At 36.8% G+C, this 22,162-nt stretch overlaps 1 protein-coding gene across 1 annotated transcript; it reads left to right on the forward strand.

The window, feature by feature from the left end:
- The first annotated feature begins 7,017 nt into the window (after positions 1-7,017).
- LOC135844056 (small ribosomal subunit protein eS28-like) lies at positions 7,018-7,625 on the forward strand. Its single transcript, XM_065362155.1, is given in 1 exon segment — positions 7,018-7,625. A coding segment is annotated over 1 exon segment (198 nt). The 5' UTR covers positions 7,018-7,427.
- The last annotated feature ends 14,537 nt before the right edge of the window (positions 7,626-22,162 follow it).

Raw genomic sequence — 22,162 nt, forward strand, 5'->3', positions numbered from 1 at the left:
TTATCATCGGGAGTCGCCAAATGACTGGTTTCTCTAGCGTATGTTCTCTCGTTACGAAGTACAGAGTGAACTAATCCGCTAGGTGTCGTATTACGAAACTATCTTTAATGTTGGCTAGAGGCAGAACGAATTTCTCTCGCATACGCGACCGAAAATGCATCACAATCTGTCTCTACAAAAATTAATATATTATGTTGAAGATTTGGAGTTGAAATGGCCCCAAAAAAATTTTCAGTTTTCACCTGCCCCTGCTGTGGAACGATGGTCTCTCAAAGTAGGGTCATTTTGGGGAGAAAACACTTGGAATGCTCTCGAAAAATCAGTATGTCTATAGCTATTGCTTAAATGAATGATAAAGTTATGAAAAGTATTTTAATTACTCGCAAATAAATTGATTTTGTACTTCTTTTTACACATTTATTTATCAATTTCGGGGGTGGTCGGAATTAGGACCCAAAAATTTGGAATTCAATTTTTGAGTTGTTGAGGAAAAGCTTTTGTAAAAATTTTAGAAATTTATTGATTTCAATGAGCTTTTGGCATGTGTTGGGGGAAGGATCAAGGTGTATTTTAAGCCATTTCCGGGATTTCTATCTCAAAACGTGTTCATTTGGCAGCCAAAAGAAAAAATGTGGTCGACATTAGAGCACCTTACCCTTACCTATCCCTGGATTGGCAGTCATTTTAGGCAAATAGTCGGTTTGTACATACGATAAATTTATTTAACTACCTACAATGAAAAGTGTTTTTTTTTCAATTTATGTTCGAAACCTAATCGAATCTCCCACGATTTCTATAAACATGATAGGTACCTATCGAAAAAGACTACTTACGTACAACATATAGGTAGCTATTGTAATACCATTGCTGTATACATTTAGGTCTCCTTTTGGACGATTAAAGTTTTCTATATTACGAGGGCGACATTTTTCTCCTCGGTAGACTAATAAGGTAGACTGTGTGTGGTTGCCTTCCCTAGATTGCGACGGCCTTATATTACGGGTGTTATTATTTTGACAGATTGGGTCATTCCATAATTTATTTTATTTAACAAAAACACAAAAATTAATTAATTTTATATCAGAAGGGTAATGAGTATAAAAATACAAAAAATAAATCAAAAATACGTACTTACTCGTACGAGTATGAGTATAGGTACTTAATGATAAAATCACAAAATGTTTAAGAAAATTCAAGATAAAAACATGAAAATACAAAACGCGACTCGGAAATTTTATTTGTGAAAGTGAAATAAAATTAAACACTAAATAAAACAAAAACAACAATAAAAACTACTTTTTAGTTTATTTTTTTTATATTTTATTATTATATGTAAGTACGTATATTAGGTACCGAACTAGAAAACATTTTCTTTTGGGAGTAAAATTAAACTTTCATTAAGTAGATCGAGTTAGGTACTAACTTTTTGGCTGTTTTTGTCTTCCGTAATCAAATAAAGAGTATATTCAATATACATTAAGGATTTTTTTCTACTCTAGATTTTCTAAGAAAATTGAAGAAAAGTTCTAGTAGGAACAGGAAGTAAATTAAATTTTGGATAGGTTCGCAATGTATATGTAGGCAAGGCATGGAGGTAGACACTCCAATATTTTCAATAATGACTTACTTAGTATGTGAATTCGCTAAAGGTTGTTTCAGCTTTACATTAGCTTGTTATTTTTCCTTTGATAATTTTTCAATATCTTTTTCACTAATTCAAGGCGGCTTAATTCAAATTCGAGGTCTCTATTTCACTCAAAATATAAAGTGAGCGCCTCAATCACGAGGTTCACCACAAAATCAACCCATAACCGACTTGCCCGCCAAAACCAGATTTTTTTGAAAAAAAAGGGCACGAATACCCATTGATAGTGTATTGATAAATTCGTGTGGGCCCACAAAATTTCAGCTTCTTCCGATCATTAGATCCCAAGAAATTGATTTTTTTCAACAGTTCCGACATCAGTTTTGAATCACGAAGTAAAGTGCTGTAGGTAGGTACACCTCGAGTACACTGTACTTCGCTGAGACAAAAAAATGACGAGGTTTTTTGAATATATTTTGGGCCCAAATCATCAAAACTAGCTGAAATTTGTTACATACTCTTACATGAATGCATCTGTGGATCATTGATGCGTCTGTGAAATTTTTTCAGAAAATATGTTTTAGGGAGGGGAGGGGAGGATTCTGGATTGGAGTGAAAATTTCATGATATGGGGGCTGAGTTGATTTTTAGGTGGTAATAGAATTCAAATTCGAGTTCAGTGACCTGAAATTAGGGCGAAACTTATATTTTATTGATTATCTTGACGTATCTAATCTAACCTCCCAAAAATAGATTTTCATTTCTAAAAAAAATTTTGAAAAAGAAAAAGAAAATTTAGCCAAATTTGGGCAAAATACCACAAAAAATTTAAAACTGATAAGTTACCCCCTGATTTGAGACTACTGAACTCGAATTTGGATTCTATCATTACACAAAAATCAACCCAGCCACCGTAGCCTATATTGAAATTTACTCCAAAGTCAACCCCTCCTCCCTAAAACAGATTGTTCAAAGAAAAAAAATGACACATGCGCATCAATGGCTTGGAGATGCATTCATATACCAAATTTCAGTTTGTTTTGCTGGTTTGAGGCCACCCCAAATACACCCAAAAACACGCTTTGTGTCAGTTTTTCGCCTAAGAGAGAAATGATCAGTCAGGTAGGAATGTACATATGAGCTGTACAGGGCTTACTTCGGAATCTAAAACTCGTGTTAAGACTGTCAAAAAAAAAAAAAACAATTTCTTGGTGATGCACAGATGTATTAATGCACTAGAGACACGTGTGTACTTTTTTTTTGAAAAAATCTTTTTTAGGGTGAGTGGGGTGAATTTCTGGGTGAATTCAATTATGGGGGTGTCATGATTTATATTTCGGGCGAAAATAGACTCCTAATTCGAATTCAACCGACTCGATTGGGTGCAAATGCACTGCGTACCTATGCAGCAGGTATGCACCAAGAGTCAAATTTTTATTTTTTTTTCAATTTTTCAAATTGAAAATAAAACTATGAAATACTTACTAGTACTTACTTTAAAAGTTACATAATTGAGTACCGCTATGACATCCGGCTTCAGTATTGTTTTGATGCAATGAAGCAGATTTTTTTTCAGAAAAATAATTGAAATTGAAAATTAAATATTAAAATTACAAATGTTACAGTTTTTAAAAAAATTGAAAGAAGGAGGGTCATTTTGGCCATTTTCGTGCCCCTCGCTACTTCGAGACTTGGATGGCCTTTTCTTATAGGGGATGGTCCCTATTATTAATATCAGGTGATATTTTCCCAGGGGAACCCATAGGGGGGCTGTGGGGTGGCCCCAAAGTCGAAAATTTCAAAAATGTTTAGAACCACTGCTCGAAAATGTAAAAAATTAAAAGTAGCGAATATATGTTGCTTTAAGGGTAAGCAATGCGACACGTAACGCTTTTTTCATTTTTGACCTTTTTGGGGGTTGTGGTGGGGGTATTTCTATTTTTGAAAATTTTGGAACCCCCTTTTTTGACCCTTCCCGTCGAGCCACCCTAATGCCCTTTTCATGGTTTATTGCTACTAGTAGTAAGTTCAATTGATATCATTTGCAACCCCCTCATCAACTTGGCTCATATCGAAAAATTCAATTTTTGACTTTTTTTTGAGGTCCATATTTTGGGAAACCATGAAAAGCTATCGAGGTCCGGTTTGCGGCAAATAAGTTGCATTTTACTTCTTAATCGACTGGCATGCTTGAATTTTCATTTCAAGTCAATTTTTGACCTCATTGTTGCAGATTACTTTTGGGGGTGGTGAACTTTGAGAACCCCTGAAAAAAGTTCTAAAGTGAATTTTTTCAAACTTTGAGCTGAAATGGTCTTAAATACATGTGTTTAACCAATATAATATGCGAATGCGATATTTTATAATACAATTTAGTCATTTTGGCTAATTTTATCAAAAAAAGTAGTATTTTAACAACAGGCATAGCATTTCCGGCAAAAGTTAAGCTACGTGTATTCGTGGTGTAGTCCAGTCATTAAAGACATTTTTACGCAGATATTGTTCACAGAGGTCCCCTCAACAACCTACTAAAAGTCCTGGCCTCTACGTGGTCCGGAGTCCCCTCAAAGGGGGTGGAACCCCCCCTCGAAATCAGTTTTTCGCCATTTTCTCCCCCGCATTGCATTTTAGCGAAAAATATCAACACCTCCTATACAAGAAGGCCAGAGCACTGGTTTTCTGACGTCACAGCTGGGGGCGATTGCAGCTTCATTGTCTTATGGGTCATTCTATGTATGTCAACCTGTCAACTCAACCAACGTTTTTGGGTCATGTCCTTCGATTTTGCTCAAATTTTTTTTACAATATCTACCCACTCAGTAAGTAAGAAAGCCGCAATCAGTTTGGTCCCAGCCCCCTCAGGGGGCGGGTGGGGGGGCTTCCATTATTTTCACATTGCCTCGAGGTACTCAACTTCAGCAGCCCATTCCTCCAAAACTATGATACTTTGATCGAAACTGATTTCACAGTTCAAAAGGGCATTGAATTTTGAATTTTTTAAGTATTTTGAAATTTTCAAAAGTTGAAAGTTGAACTTTCAATTTGAAAGTTCAAATTTCAAAATGACGCTGTAAGTGGGAGCTACCATTTAAAATTTTGAAAAAATTTCTATAGATGTACATTTTGATACTTTTTCGAAATATTTAGGTTTCGAGATGGCACTCGTTGACAGAGGGGGAGCATCCCCACCCCCAATTTTGGGTGAAACTTTCAAAAGAATATCTGGGGCATGTGATATATCGAATCGTATGTTTTCGGCGACGCTGAACACGAATATGACGTCAGATTTTTGATTGGATCCCATCCACGGCCCCTGGCACCTCCCCAAAGGGGGTAAAAATTCAAAAAAGTGTTTGATTTGTGTGACACATGAAATAGTATGTTTTCGATATCGCTGAACACGAATATGGCCTTAGTTTTTCCAACTGACCTCACCCATGGCCCCAGCACCTCCCCAAAGGGGTAAAAGTGAAAAAAATGGTTTGATTCGTGTGACATATGGAATAGTATGTTTTCGATATCGCTGAACACGAATATAGCCTTATTTTCTTGATAAACCTCATGTACGGAGCTTCAGGTACTCCTTTGTGTATGTAACACTGAAAAAAAAAGAAGTGAAAAATTTAACCCCCCTTGGGGAGGTGCTGTGGGCCGTGGATGGAGTCCAACCGAAAATCTGACGTCATATTCGTATTCAGCGTTACAAAAAACATACTATTTTATGTGTCGCACGAACAAAACACTTTTTTGAATTTTTGCCCCCTTTGGGGAGGTGCCGGGGGCCGTGGATGGGGTCCAATCAAAAATCTAACGTCATATTCGTGTTCAGCGTCACCGAAAACATACAATTCGAGATATCACATGCCCCAGATTTTCTTTTGAAAGTTTCACCCAAAATTGGTGGTGGGGGTGCTCCCCCTCCGTCAAAGAGTGCCATCTCGAAACCTAAATATTTCGAAAAAGTATCAAAATGTACATCTATAGAAATTTTTTCAAAATTTTAAATGGTAGCTCCTATTTACAGCGTCATTTTGAAATTTGAACTTTCAAATTGAAAGTTCAACTTTCAACTTTTGAAAATTTCAAAGTATTTTAAAAGTTTAAAATTCAATGCCCTTTCGAACTGTGAAACCAGTTTTGATCAAAGTATCATAGTTTTGGAGGAATGGGCTGCTGAAGTAGAGTACCTCGAGACAATGTGAAAGTAATGGGAGCCCCTCCCCCCCTTAAGGGGACTGGGGCCAAACTGATTGCGGCTTTCTTACTTACTGGGTGGGTAGATATTGTAAAAAAAATTGAGCGAAATCGAAAGACATGACTTTCAAAATCGCCTTTTTTTGGTTAGGTTGACATGGAATGACCCAAAAACAGTCTGAATTCATTCCTCAAGGATGATCGAGGAGGGTGTATACAAGGAAGGTACAATCAAATGGGTGTGATTTAATACCACGACAAAAAAGGGCGTCAGCACGACAAGCATAGGCACTTTCACGCCAGAAAAATCATTTCCACGACTAAATTGGAAATTCCCGACAATAAAGAGCTTACCCCGACATAAAAGGTACTCCAACGACAAAATAATGTATCAAACGACGAATTAAAAAATTCACGACGTTTAATTACTTTCCACTGCTATATAAGGCAATGCACGACAAAATTTTTCTATCAAAAACAGGCATTTCACCGACAGAAATAAACGTTTCAAAATATTAAAATGATACCAAAAAAACGAAGTAGGTATGTAAAAAATTGCTCGTTATAGAAGTAATGTTTTGTGGACTTTGATGGATGACCCCCCCCTTCGTTTTTTGACCTCAGGTACGAATCGAAAGGGGGTTTAAGGAGAGACAGTTTGCCCCCCTCCGGTTCCGCGAAAGTAGGAAAAACTTGGGAAATTGTGAGAAATTCAAAAAAGTTAGGAAAATACAAAAATTCCAACAAAATTTAGTTTCAGTTTTCAAAAATTCAAATTTTTTACAATCATGAATTTAATTATCGTTTATTTGCCGACAAAATCGCCGATCTATCCTCAAAATTCTCATTTTCCCCCTAAGATTTTGCCCTCGCTTCGCTTAGGTCAATTTGGTTCTCTTCTACTAAGTCACAATTTCACTCAAATTTTTTTGAAAGAAACCCTCAGTTGATTATTTGTTAAAATTTGTACAAAATATAAACGTAATTGAATTGATAATGTTCTGTCGTGTATGAAATTATTTTGTCGTGAATACTGCTTATCTCGTAGTTAAATCGTAGTCGTTCTTAAATACTTTATTGTCGGGCGTCATCTGGCGTGGAACTTCATAATTTTTCGTCGTTCATTCATCTTTTATGAACGAAAAAATGCTTGTCGTGATGACGCCCTTTTTCGTCGTGCAAAAAATATTTCCCCCAATCAAATACTATCAACTAACAATACTGGCAACTCTGTTGAAAAATGATGTTTAATCCTCCTAGCGGCCGGGCAAGTAACTAAATCCTATCAGATGCATTCTGATTGGTTGAATTGAATTTTGTGGTTTTATGATGTTTTATCAGGTGTTTTTTTTAATTTGTTGTGTGGTACTGATAGCCGCGAGATTTGAATTGACCAATCACAGCCCTTGACATGAATATTACTTACTTGCCCAGCCGCTCAGATAGCGCCCTTGTTGCGACAAAAACGCCAAATGTATTTTAAATGGAGTTGCCAGTATTGTTAGTTGATAGTATTTGTCTTGAATCAATCAACTCCGGCGAGCTTTTTTTGGAGGAAAAACTTCTCGTGGATTTTTGCAAACGTAACGTGGTTTGAGAGTATTTTATACTTCTTTATACTTAATTTCAGTTAAATAATATCTGAAAAATGGAAAAGACCGTAGTTTTGGCGCGTGTGATGAAAGTTCTGGGACGTACCGGCTCCCAAGGACAGTGTACTCAAGTAAAAGTCGAGTTTATTGGCGAGCAAAATCGTCAGATTATCAGAAACGTCAAAGGACCCGTTTGAGATGGCGATATTTTAACGTTGTTGGAATCTGAGAGAGAAGCAAGAAGATTAAGATGAGTAAGTAGTCAATCTCCAACATAATGTACTCTTTCGTTTCAAACTATTATTCTTTCTGAGTAATCAATCTGTGTTGCACTGTCAGGCCCGTAGCCAGCATACGGGCAGCCAGGGCAACGCCCTGGCTGCACGAATTCGCATATTTCTCCTCTTTCAAACAAATTTTGAAATCATTTTTTCAAGTTTGAAATTTTTTTTAAATAGGTAATCATTCGAATTTTTAAAAATTTTTAAACAAAAGTAATAAACTTCTTCATATACAGTACATATCATACAAGAAAACAACATTTTCATACCCTTCATAATACTAATTTTCGGAATTTGTCTTTGCTTCGCTCGGGTCTGTTTGCTTTTCTTTTTTCAATTTTAATTTTTCCAAAAAAATCATCATTTAAATTTTAAAATTTTGAAGCAAAATAACTTTTTATAAGTAACTCATCATCATCACATTAAAAAAACGTTGTTTTATATCTCTCGAAATACGGATTTTCGAGAGCTTTCACCCTCGCTTCGCTCGGGCCCATTTGCTTTTCTTTTTCGATTTTCAATTTTTCTAAAAAAAAAATCATCATTCAAATATCATTGTTTTTATGCCTCTCGAAATACTGATTCCAAAAGCTACGACTGCTCGAATTATTAACCAAATACAAAATTTGCGACCCCCCCCCCCCCCTCAATAACTCATAAATTTTGGTAAATTTTCATGCCCTGGTTACAATTCTATCTGCCCTGACTGAAAAAAATCCTGGCTACGGGCCTGATTGCACTCGTGTAGTCATTGTTATCACACCTGTACATGTAAACCACTCATTACTAATATCGATTGTGTTTGATTTCTTTACAGATCTTTCTTCTTCCTCATCTAATTATAAGCTGAAGTACGATACCACCTGTCTACGATCATTTACGTTTTGAAGAGAACTAATATGGAATCGAATATATAAACCATCTGACGTTCGTGTGTTTATCACAATAAAGTATTGTCGTTTTCATAACTTGTATTGTTGTTCATTTTTAATCGAGGTTTTTGATTCAAGCTGTACTTTAACGACTAAAGCAAATCGCCAGTTTTCAAATACGGTTATACGGTTATATCGTTACCTATAAGGAAATTAATTCATAAATAAGTGTTTCGAAGTTGATATATTACCTACGCCCGCGCCCTAGCCTTTGTACTATCAAAATTTTAGCTGTTTTTTTTTTTTTGAGTTCGAGGTTTGAACTTATACAGTAAAATTGTTATTTCCCTTTTTTTATTTCCTAACCTAACCTAACCTAAAACCTCGAAGCAAAAACTGTCATAAAAATTGTGATGGCATACTCGACACTCGTAGTACAAAGGCTAAGGGTTACCCCTCTTCCCTCTTTTCCCGTCAGAATTCTCCGAAAACTGTTCACGAGGTTCTCTCTGACTGATTTCATCATCAATACAGAAAAATAGCTCAAATTCTCTAAGACGCAAAAACTGTCATAAAAATTGTGATGGCATACTCGACACTTGTAGTACAAAGGCTAAGGGTTACCCCTCTTCCCTCTTTTCCCGCCAGAATTCTCCGAAAACTATTCACGAGGTTCTCTCTGACTGATTTCATCATCAATACAGAAAAATAGCTCAAATTTTGAATCGCATTGAAAAGTTCAAATTTCTGAGTGACTTTGTTTTCTGAATCAATTCTTTACTGTTCAGATAAAAAATATAGATTAGAGGTTGGTACATTGATATCTATATTTATGACCGGATTCTTTTGACTCTGAGATCTCAGGAACGGCTGAACCAAATACTATCAACTAACAATACTGGCAACTCCATTTAAAATACATTTGGCGTTTTTGTCGCAACAAGGGCGCTATCTGAGCGGCTGGGCAAGTAAGTAATATTCATGTCAAGGGCTGTGATTGGTCAATTCAAATCTCGCGGCTATCAGTACCACACAACAAATTAAAAAAAACACCTGATAAAACATCATAAAACCACAAAATTCAATTCAACCAATCAGAATGCATCTGATAGGATTTAGTTACTTGCCCGGCCACTAGGAGGATTAAACATCATTTTTCAACAGAGTTGCCAGTATTGTTAGTTGATAGTTTTTGATTGTACCTTCCTTGTATACACCCTCCTCGATCATCCTTGAGGAATGAATTCAGACTGTTTTTGGGTCATTCCATGTCAACTCAACCAAAAAAAGGCGATTTTGAAAGTCATGTCTTTCGATTTCGCTCAATTTTTTTTACAATATCTACCCACCCAGTAAGTAAGAAAGCCGCAATCAGTTTGGCCCCAGTCCCCTTAAGGGGGGGAGGGGCTCCCATTACTTTCACATTGTCTCGAGGTACTCTACTTCAGCAGCCCATTCCTCCAAAACTATGATACTTTGATCAAAACTGGTTTCACAGTTCGAAAGGGCATTGAATTTTAAACTTTTTAAGTACTTTGAAATTTTCAAAAGTTGAAAGTTGAACTTTCAATTTGAAAGTTCAAATTTCAAAATGACGCTGTAAATAGGAGCTACCATTTAAAATTTTGAAAAAATTTCTATAGATGTACATTTTGATACTTTTTCGAAATATTTAGGTTTCGAGATGGCACTCGTTGACAGAGGGGGAGCATCCCCACCCCCAATTTTGGGTGAAACTTTCAAAAGAATATCTGGGGCATGTGATATATCGAATTGTATGTTTTCGGTGACGCTGAACACGAATATGACGTTAGATTTTTGATGGGACCCCATCCACGGCCCCCGGCACCTCCCCAATGGGGGCAAAAATTCAAAAAAGTGTTTTGTTCGTGCGACACATAAAATAGTATGTTTTTTGTAACGCTGAATACGAATATGACGTCAGATTTTCGGTTGGACTCCATCCACGGCCCACAGCACCTCCCCAAGGGGGGTTAAATTTTTCACTTCTTTTTTTTTCAGTGTTACATACACAAAGGAGTACCTGAAGCTCCGTACATGAGGTTTATCAAGAAAATAAGGCTACATTCGTGTTAGCGATATCGAAAACATACTATTCCATATGTCACACGAAGCAAACCATTTTTTTCACTTATACCCCTTTGGGGAGGTGCTGGAGGCCATGGGTGAGGTCAGTTGGAAAAACTAAGGCCATATTCGTGTTCAGCGATATCGAAAACATACTATTTCATGTGTCACACAAATCAAACACTTTTTTGAATTTTTACCCCCTTTGGGGAGGTGCCAGGGGCCGTGGATGGGATCCAATCAAAAATCTGACGTCATATTCGTGTTCAGCGTCGCCGAAAACATACAATTCGATATATCACATGCCCCAGATATTCTTTTAAAAGTTTCACCCAAAATTGGGGGTGGGGATGCTCCCCCTCTGTCAACGAGTGCCATCTCGAAACCTAAATATTTCGAAAAAGTATCAAAATGTACATCTATGGAAATTTTTTCAAGATTTTAAATGGTAGCTCCCACTTACAGCGCCATTTTGAAATTTGAACTTTCAAATTGAAAGTTCAACTTTCAACTTTTGAAAATTTCAAAATACTTAAAAAATTCAAAATTCAATGCCCTTTTGAACTGTGAAATCAGTTTCGATCAAAGTATCATAGTTTTGGAGGAATGGGCTGCTGAAGTTGAGTACCTCGAGACAATGTGAAAATAATGGAAGCCCCCCCACCCGCCCCCTGAGGGGGCTGGGACCAAACTGATTGCGGCTTTCTTACTTACTGAGTGGGTAGATATTGTGAAAAAAATTTGAGCAAAATCGAAGGACATGACCCAAAAACGTTGGTTGAGTTGACATAGAATGACCCTGGAAGCTCTTCCAGCTCTGTTTTGAAAATAGACCAGTCAGTAATATCAGCTTCATAAGAAGATTGATAGGGGTAGAAAGCTAGTCGGAACATTAAAGATGTACCTACTCATATTACCTAATAACCAAATAAATGTCGTCTTTTCCCTTCAAATTAACGACTTTTTACCTGGTTAAGAGAGGGGAGGGGGGGTTTACATCACAATAATTTTGTGCAGAAATTTTTGTGCTACACATGGAAAAAATTCAAGTTGCCACCCCTGTGTTAAGAGGCTGAAAATCGTTTCATAATGTTACTTATACCTACCCCTTTTAAGAAATTTCAAATTGATTGAAACCGGTTTCAAAAGCCGTTATGCACCCCCCGGAAAATTTTTTGGAATTATCTGTTGAAAAAAAATCTCAAAAAAGACCCAAATTAAATTCATTGCTTGCAAATTCGGATCAACTGCTCTCGTGACCCTTCCAATACCCAACCCATGTTCTGTATATGTACGTAAGGTGTACAAATTTGTTCGATTTATTGCTTAATTAATGGTCTAATTCGTTAAAATACATAGTTTTTATCGCATCAATTAACAACGCAAATACTCTTTATTACGAATTAGTAATTTTATCTGGGTTTTTTCCTTTCATTATCGAGAGCATCTTTTTAAAACGAGAATAATTAATGATTAAAATTGAAAAAAAATTATGTCATTGGATAAATTCATTCAAGGCCGGGTATGTCATTCAGCTAAGTTTATCATAATACACGTACCTATTTGAGCATCATTTTCATTACACGTAAGAATATACTGAGTCATAGATAAAATTAATAGGCAGTAGTTTTATGTTCAGTGTATCGCAGATGAGAATTCATGTATGGGATGTTGCCTTTTTGTATCATAAAATGAAATCAAATAATAGTAAAAATATTATTTGATGTATAGGTACCTATTGTAATACCATTACGGTATACGTTTAGGTTTCCTTTTGGACGATCAAAGTTTTCTATATTACGGGGGCGACATTTTTCTCCTCGGTAGACCGATAAGGTAGACTCTGTGTGGTTACCTTCCCTAGATTGCCACGGCCTTATATATTGTATTACAAGTGTTACTATTTTGACCAGATTGGGTCATTCCATAATTTATTTAACAAAAACACAAAAATTAATTAATCTTAAGCTTATATTAGAAGGGAAATGAGTATAGAAATACAAAAAATAAATCAAAAATATGTACTTACTCGTACGAGTATACTTAATGATAAAATCACAAAATGTTTTTGAAAATTCAAGTATAAAAACATGAAAATACAAAACGCCTACTCGGAAATTTTACTCGTGAAAGTAAAATAAAATTAAACACTAAATAAAACAAAAACAACAATAAAAACTACTTTTTAGTTGATTTTTTTATTTTTTTATTATTATATGTACTAGGGTGGCCCACTTTTTTAAAACCCAAAATTTTTTGTTCTTCACCCCCTAGAGTTGTTCTATATGACCAAAAAATAATTCCCTGAAAATTTGAGCAAAATCGATCAACATTAACACGTGCCTGAAACGTGCCAAAGTTTCAATAATATAGTAGCGCGTCACTAGTATATTTCCCACGGGCGCGACGCGGCACATAACGTAATCTCGCGCGTTCAGCTTCGAACGCTTTCACGAGTACCCCTACCTCCCACCCTATTCTCTCAAAGGCAGTTTTGATGTTGTTTTTTTTATCAATAATAAAAACACAATTTTTATTTTGAAATGCACACGTTACATATACCTACTTGAGCATTATTTTTTAAAACAATCTTCTAACTCGACAACCACATTTAAATTTCAGGGTTTCGCTTTTTTGCGATGGTCTGAGAATTTTGTTCTTTCCCCATTTAGTGGATTTTAGCCCCTCCAATGAAGCTTTTCAGAAGTTTTCAACCCTACTTCCTCAATCTTCGAGTGGGTGGTGTCTGTCTAACCCCGCTAGAGTCAATCAAATATAGGAGTTTTTTGAATACCTATGATTCATGATAGGTATGAAGAAGAGTGAAAAGTCTTGAGTGTAAAACAGATATGACCCTCATGAATATTAAAGAGTAAGTATAAGTAACAGTTAGCAACTTTTCAGGAGAGCAAAAATGAGATTTCAAGCCTGATGATTTTCTAGTGTAATGAGGAACACAATCGATACTATTATCATTAATACTTGACTGAAAACCACCCGATTGGCACATTTCTGGTGATGTCTGACTAATCATTTCTGCAGTCAGAAATTGCCGTTTTGACAGTCAGATTCGCAGTCTGACTACAATCAACCAATCAGAAACAAGTATTTTTTTGAAATTCCAAGATGGCGGTGACTCGTCAGAAGACTGAGTGGAGATCTGAGCGTGGATCTGACTAGTCAGATCCACACTCAGAACCACAGTCAGATATTGCCGTTTTGGCAGTCAGAAAATACATTCTGACTGATATGTAGTCAGATCCCTATTCAGATGCACTGTCTAAAAAATGCCGTTTTGCCAACCGGGCAATCATTTTAATGATATAACTCAACTTATACTGTTGAAATTAAACTGTAAATGAACAAATTTGGACTTATATACCATTGAAATGAGTTGGATTTCTGATGATACAGTGTTGATTTTTGGAAAAAAATTTACGTAGCTGGATTGAGCTCAGTCTCCAGAAACAGAAAATGTCAAAATCGCAAAATCGTCAAAAGTTGACGTATACGCTTGATATTTGTGAGGGCCATAATATCAGTTATATACTTAATACTTTTCAGTCTTTAAGAGGTAGGGGAGTTCGAAGCGCCACCCCACCCGAATAATTTGAGGTCATGATTTATTTTCCTAGGCTTGTGTGAGGTCAAAACTGATGTAAAGAATGTATTCTATACCGATTATGACTCATAATCAAAAAATCCCCCATATTTGATTGACTCTAGCGGGGTTCAGGAGACAGCCCCCACTTGAATATTGGGGAAGTAGGGTTGAAAACCTCTGAAAAACTTCATTGGGGGGCTAAAACCCACTATAGGGGGACAGAACAAAATTCTCAGACCATCGCAAAAAAGCGAAACCCTGAAATTTAAATGTGGTTGTCGAGTTAGAAGATTGTTTTAAAAAATAATGCTCAAGTAGGTATATGTAACGTGTGCATTTCAAAATAAAAATTGTGTTTTTATTATTGATAAAAAAAACAACATCAAAACTGCCTTTGAGAGAATAGGGTGGGAGGTAGGGGTACTCGTGAAAGCGTTCGAAGCTGAACGCGCGAGATTACGTTATGTGCCGCGTCGCGCCCGTGGGAAATATACTAGTGACGCGCTACTATATTATTGAAACTTTGGCACGTTTCAGGCACGTGTTAATGTTGATCGATTTTGCTCAAATTTTCAGGGAATTATTTTTTGGTCATAGAGAACAACTCTAGGGGGTGAAGGATTTGAAAAACAAAACAAAAAAAAATCATGTACAAATATGGGCCACCCTAATATGTACAACATAGGTATAAGCTAACTCGGAAACATTTCTTTTGGGAGTAAAATCAAATTTTCATTAGATCGAGTTAGATACTAACTTTTTTGCTGTTTTTGCCTTCTAGAATCAAAGAAAGAGTATATTCAATATTCATTAAGGATTTTTACATTTTCTACGAAAATTGAAGAAAAGTTCGAGTAAAAACAGGAAATTTTTATTTTTTTTTCAATTTGAAAAATTGAAAATAAAACCATGAAATACTTACTAGTACTTTAAAAGTTACATAATTGAGTACTCTGATGACATCCGGCTTATTGGTTTGATCCAATGAAGCAGATTTTTTTTCAGAAAAATAATTGAAAATTAAATATTAAAATTACAAATGTCACAGTTTTTAAAAATTGAAATTTTCAAAATATGTTTTAATGAGGAGTGAGGGGGAGCGGTGAGTGAATCTCAAGTTATTGTTAGATAGGTACTTTACTGGCACTCTAATGGGAAGTAGGATGATACTAAATGCCTAATAGGTTACAATGAGAATTACTACCTAAGCAGTATTTCTTGTCACATTTAAAAACACACTCACCCGCTGTTAGCTCATCCTTTGAGTACCACTAATTACCTGTCTAAAGAGTTTTAGTCGAAATTTGTATTAATTAGAACCTCGCCCGAAATAAGATCACACGATAATTACGATGCTTCCGAAGTTGCAAGTACATATAATTTTTTGGCTTTGTAGACTGTTATCCCCAACTATTCGACCTAGAAAATCCCCTTTTTTTGTAGCTTGGAGTCAAAACTCACTTTTGCCACTGTCAAAAGTGAGTTTTGATTCTAAGGGCACTTTTTAACACGAAATTGTGAAGAACTGAGGCCGAATTTGGAAAAATGGATACTGTAAGGTGATGGAGAAATTGAGGTGTAGGTATTCGAATCCGCAAAAAAACGCATATAGGTATTTAGGTAGATTTTTGGTGTTGAAAGTGAGTTTTGATTCCAAGCTCCTCATATTTCAAAAAGGTCACTCCATGTCAACTCAACCAACGTTTTTGGGTCATGTCCTTCGATTTTGCTCAATTTTTTTTTACAATATCTACCCACCCTGTAAGTAAGAAAGCCGCAATCAGATCAGTTTGGTCACAGCCCCCTCAGGGGGCGGGTGAGGGGGCTTCCATTATTTTCACATTGTCTCGAGGTACTCAACTTCAGAAGCCCATTCCTCCAAAACTATGATACTTTGATCAAAACTGGTTTCTTAGTTCGAAAGGGCATTGAATTTTGAACTTTTTAAGTACTTTAAAATTTTCAAAAGTTGAAAGTTGAACTTTCAATTTGAAAGTTCAAATTTCAAAATGACGCTGTAAGTGGGAGCTACCATTTAAAATTTTGAAAAAATTTCCATAGATGTACATTTCGATACTTTTTCGAAATGTTTAGGTTTTGAGATGGGACTCTTGACGGAGGGGGAGCACCCCCACCCCCAATTTTGGGTGAAACTTTCAAAAGAAAATCTGGGGCATGTGATATCTCGAATTGTATGTTTTCGGCGACGCTGAACACGAATATGATGTCAGTTTTTTGTTTGGACCCCATCCACGGCCCCCGGCACCTCCTCAAAGGGGGTAAAAATTCAAAAAAGTGTTTTGTTCGTGCGACACATGAAATAGTATGTTTTTTGTAACGCTGAATACGAATATGACGTCAGATTTTCGATTGGACCCCATCCACGGCTCCCAGCACCACCCCAAAGGGGTAAAAGTGAAAAAAATGGTTTGATTCGTGTGACACATGGTATAGTATGTTTTCGATATCGCTGAACACGAATATAGCCTTTGTTTTTCATATTGACCTCACCGTGACCCCCAGAACTTCCCCAAATAGGTAATGATTTCCATATTCGGAGTAAGATCGTATTGGAATAGATATATCTTTCGCAAACACGTTTTTTACTGTATAAAAGTGGATGCGTATAATATTGTATTCGACATGATGGCACCAAGTATCTGGTGTCTTATTTTTTTTAATAATAAAACCCCTGGAACGTAATCGGGGTGGTGGTGAATGGCTATTGTTGACTTGGATACATATGCGTAATTGTTGCAATTGTTGCAATCTTCGCAATTACGTACCTACCTACTGCATAATTAGAAAAAAATGCAACAACATGGCCGACGTCAATATTGCAATGCCAAAAAAATTTGCTCCAAGTGCATTCGCTCGAACGGATGATCCAGATCACCAAAATTATTCATGGGTCATTCCATGCCAAATCGGCGGATTTTTGCACGAGGGGTCTTCGATTTTTTTTCAAAATCAGATCATTTGTAGAGGTCATCAAACGATGACGAATGACGCAAACCGGACATTTTTTCGATTTTTTTTGACGGAGCTGTGGCGCTTCAAAGTTCTCCAAAATGGCCGAAAATGGAAAGTTTCAGTTGCAAATTGCTCCGGTTGTACGTGGTATAGAATTTTGAACTTTTTTTCAAATTGTAGTACTTTGAGAAGGTAATCGACGAGTGATGTCAAAATCAGTGTTGCCACATTCAAAAACCTAAAAAAATCGATTTTAAAACTTATAATTTAAATATAACCATGATGTCGGCGAGTAAAAATTCTGAAAAATTCTCAGTTTTTGTCCTTTTTATGTAGAATAACATATCAAAATTCAAAAAATTGGACTGGCATCTTTTTTTATTTTCGAGAAAAAAAAATTACAAGTTTTACAATTGCTGCAAAAGTACCATCAGAAACCTAAAAAATGAAAATTTTTGCATTTTTGAAATATTTTACCAATGTGTTGACGAATATGTGAAAAAAATCCCCCTCCCCCCAATTTGTCGACAAATTGACGAAAAATGCATATATTTCACTCTTGAAATAAAAATTTATAGCACGAAAAATGTCAATTCGTTGACAAATGGGGGGAGGGGGATTTTTTTCACATATTCGTCAACACATTGGTAAAATATTTCAAAAATGCAAAAATTTTCATTTTTTAGGTTTCTGATGGTACTTTTGCAGCAATTGTAAAACTTGTAATTTTTTTTTCTCGAAAATAAAAAAAGATGCCAGTCCAATTTTTTGAATTTTGATATGTTATTCTACATAAAAAGGACAAAAACTGAGAATTTTTCAGAATTTTTACTCGCCGACATCATGGTTATATTTAAATTATAAGTTTTAAAATCGATTTTTTTAGGTTTTTGAAAGTGGCAACACTGATTTTGACATTACTCGTCGATTACCTTCTCAAAGTACTACAATTTGGAAAAAAGTTCAAAATTCTATACCACATACGTACAACCGGAGCAATTTGCAACTGAAACTTTCCATTTTCGGCCATTTTGGAGAACTTTGAAGCGCCACAGCTCCGTCAAAAAAAATCGAAAAAATGTCCGGTTTGCGTCATTCGTCATCGTTTGATGACCTCTACAAATGATCTGATTTTGAAAAAAATCGAAGACCCCTCGTGCAAAAATCCGCCGATTTGGCATGGAATGACCCATGAATAATTTTGGTGATCTGGATCATCCGTTCGAGCGAATGCACTTGGATCAAATTTTTTTGGCATTGCAATATTGACGTCGGCCATGTCGTTGCATTTTTTTCTAATTATGCAGTAGGTAGGTACGTAATTGCGAAGATTGCAACAATTGCAACAATTACGCATATGTATCCAAGTCGAATGCAAAAATTCACAGCACGAAACTTTCCAACAACTTTTCGCCCAATAAATGAGATTCGCGCGTACTTGGCGTGTACGATCCACACCCGATCAAATTGGGATGGACAATTAAGGAACCCAATCGGGTGCGGGTGATCATAAATGTTGTTTGTTTTCATTAACATTTGCCGCTCGCACTCTGATTAAGTATTTTGAAGGATCTTGTAAACAGGGCAAATGCACGAATCCAAATGTCTTCATAGTAGACATATTTGTATACAGGTCTGTTTGGTTCTCCTGCAAAGACCGTTCTACTTCAATGTAGTATCTCGGTCTGGGTCCTGCAGGGAATCGCAGATGATCCCAAGAAACGTTATACATATATAGCCCAGTTAAAATGCAATTCGACCTAAACATAATTGCGATCAAAGGTTTTTTTGGTGAATATTGTGTAGGGTGGTATGCTGAACAACATACTAAAAGTCCCCGCCCCTATCCCACGAGCTAACCCCCCCCCCACATTGGATCAAACCCCCCCAAAATCAGTTTCTAGTCAAGAACTCCTGAAATATTGAATTTTGAGTAAAATGAGCTCAGTGATCATTTCATCTCCTCTCCTCTCCAATACCTATCAAATGAGCTATCGACCAACTCCCTAGCCTAAAGGGAGGTGGCGCTACGACCCCTCAAAGTGACGTGATATTCGTCGTCGTCGTAGTCGCGCTCCTTTACAGGAGATAGCGTATATGTCGATCTATATTAGCCGGTATCTAGCGTATCTAATTGTTTCTTTCAGGGTCTTGCAGGGGGAGTTGGCCGGTGAGTTTGTTGTTAACAGTTCCGATCGTTTCCTCCCTCTCGTCGATCTTCCTTGGATTTTCCCCTGTACCGCTAGCAAGAAAATACCGTTTTCTCGTATTTTATGAGCTAAATACTTTAGCTTTCTGTTTTTGATGTCTTCAACTACGACTTTCCGCTCCTCTCCTATTCTTGCTAGTACTTCCTTGTTGGTAACGAAGTCCTTCCATGAGATCCGTAGTAGCCTTCGATAGCACCACATCTCAAAAGCGGATACTTTCTTCTCGCATTCTGCACTCATGGTCCATGTTTCGCAGGAATACTTCAGAACGGTCCATACGTAGCATCGCATAATTCTCTTCCTCAGATCAATACTCATCGTTCGATTTCCCAGCACATTGGCAAGGTTGTTGAAAGCAGTCTTTGCCATTCAAATCCGTGATTTGATTTCTTTATGATCTCTACCATCGTTGTTTATCAGTGCTCCAAGGTACCTGAATTGCTTTACATTTTCAATTTCTTGTGATCCGATGTTGATTTTGACCTCTTTATCATCTCCTTTCGTAAATCTCACCACCTTGGTCTTGCCTGCATTTATTTTCATTCCATATTTTAATCCAGCACTGTTGATTTGGTTGATCATTTTCTGCATCTGCGCCTCTGTCTCAGCAAGGATCACTTTGTCGTCTGCATAACTTATTTCATTTATTCTCTTGCCGTTGATCTTGAATCCCATTCGTTCGATTCGCGCTTCTCTCATTATTTCTTCTGCGTACACGTTGAACAACCTGGGTGAGAGGGGGCATCCTTGCCTCACACCTCTCTTTATTCCACATCCGTTCTCTGAGTACTCAGTTCCAATCTTGATGTTAGCGCTTTGCTCCCAGTACAGGTTCTTGATTATTTGCAGGTCTTTGTTATCGATATTGTATTTTTCCAGGATCTCCAACATCTTCTCATGGTTGACACGATCAAATGCTTTTTCATAATCGACGAAGCAAGCAATGATTTCCCTATTTGCATTCAGTGCTCTTTGAATGATCACTTTCAGCAGGACAATTGCATCTCTCATCCCTTTTTTTGCTACAAAGCCATATTGTGTTTCACTTAGATTTTCATCTATCTTCTTTTCAATTCTGGCATTTATGATGGAGAGTAGTAGCTTCAGTGTGTGGCTCATCAGTGCGATGGTTCTATATTCAGAGCATTTTTGCGAGTTGTTCTTTTTTGGTAAAGTAATTTTACATCTTATGACTTGGGACTTGTGACCTGTTCTAATTGATAACATGAAGTCGAACTTAGAGAATGGGATTCTTTTGGGAGCTAGAGTTGACCTCTGGAGTGGGGAGGGTCAAAGTTGAAAATTACAGAAAGGTCATTTTTTTGGAGGGGCATAAAATGACCCCAAATGGATGAAAAGGGTCCAAAATCATACCATCGGACAGTGCCCTATCTGTGATCAATATATCCAAATTTCAGCGTCCTAGGTCATACCCACTCCTTTTAAGATGGAAAAAAACGAAAATAGGGACATAAAAAAGGGAATTTTTACCTTAATTCCGCTTTAAATGGGGTGGGGATGACCTAGGAAGCTGAAATTTGGATATGTTGATCACAGATAGGGTACTGTCCGATGGTATGATTTTGGACCCTTTTCATGTATTTGGGGTCATGTTATGCCCCTCCAAAAAAATAACCTTTCTGTAATTTTCAACTTTGACCCTCCCCACTCCAGAAGTCAACTCTAGTTTCCAAAAGAATCCCATTCCCCAAGTTCGATTTCATTTTATCGATTAGAACAGGTTACAAGTCCCAAGTCATAAAATTATTAATATCACGTCACTTTGAGGGGTCGTAGCGCCAACCCCCTTAAGGCTAGGGAGTTGATCGATAGCTCATTTGATAGGTATTGGAGAGGAGATGAAATGATCACTGAGCTCATTTTACTCAAAATTCAATATTTCAGGAGTTCTTGACGAGAAACTGATTTTGGGGGGTTTGATCCACTGTGTGTGTGTGGGGGGGGGTTAGCTCGTGGGGTAGGGGCGGGGACTTTTAGTATGTTGTTCAGCATACCACCTTACACAATATTCACCAAAAAAACCTTTGATTGCAATTATGTTTAGGTCAAATTGCATTTTAACTGGGCTATAACGTTTCTTGGGAACATCTGCGATTCCCTGCAGGACCCAGATCAAGATACTACATTGAAGTAGAATGGTTTTTGCAGGAGAACCAAACAGACCTGTACATATACAAATATCATATGTCTACTATGAAGACATTTGGATTTGTGCATTTGCCCTGTTTACAAGATCCTTCAAAATATGTACTAAATCAGAGTGCGAGCGGCAAATGTTAACTGGAGGTTGGTGATTGGTCGGCCACCTATCAGGACACCTCCGGGCCATTCATCGGCTCCATCCACGTCATCTATGATCTTCTGCAGACCCCCACTTCACCTAACATGATATATTTTTTTGTGTTGATTATACCTACTTCTATGATCCACTTGGTGGGATTGTCTGGTGTCTGTGAGTTACCGCATAACAGGGTCACGTCATCGCCAACATAGGCACTGGTAAATGTAGTATTTGGTATACTTTTGAAAAAGCCAGTACACTGGACTTCTGAAAATTAAGGTGAATACCTAGTACTAGTATCATTACTGTTTAATTTGAAAAGTTTCATGTTTCACGGAATTTAGGGGATAAAAGTGACAAAATCACTCACAGGGGTAAGAAATTACAAAAATATATTAAGTAGGTACATAATTATGTACATATAATAAACGGTATAGGTAGGCTTGTATAAAACGAAATTA

Source organism: Planococcus citri, chromosome 4 (assembly GCF_950023065.1).
Source record: "Planococcus citri chromosome 4, ihPlaCitr1.1, whole genome shotgun sequence".
Lineage (NCBI taxonomy): Eukaryota > Metazoa > Arthropoda > Insecta > Hemiptera > Pseudococcidae > Planococcus > Planococcus citri.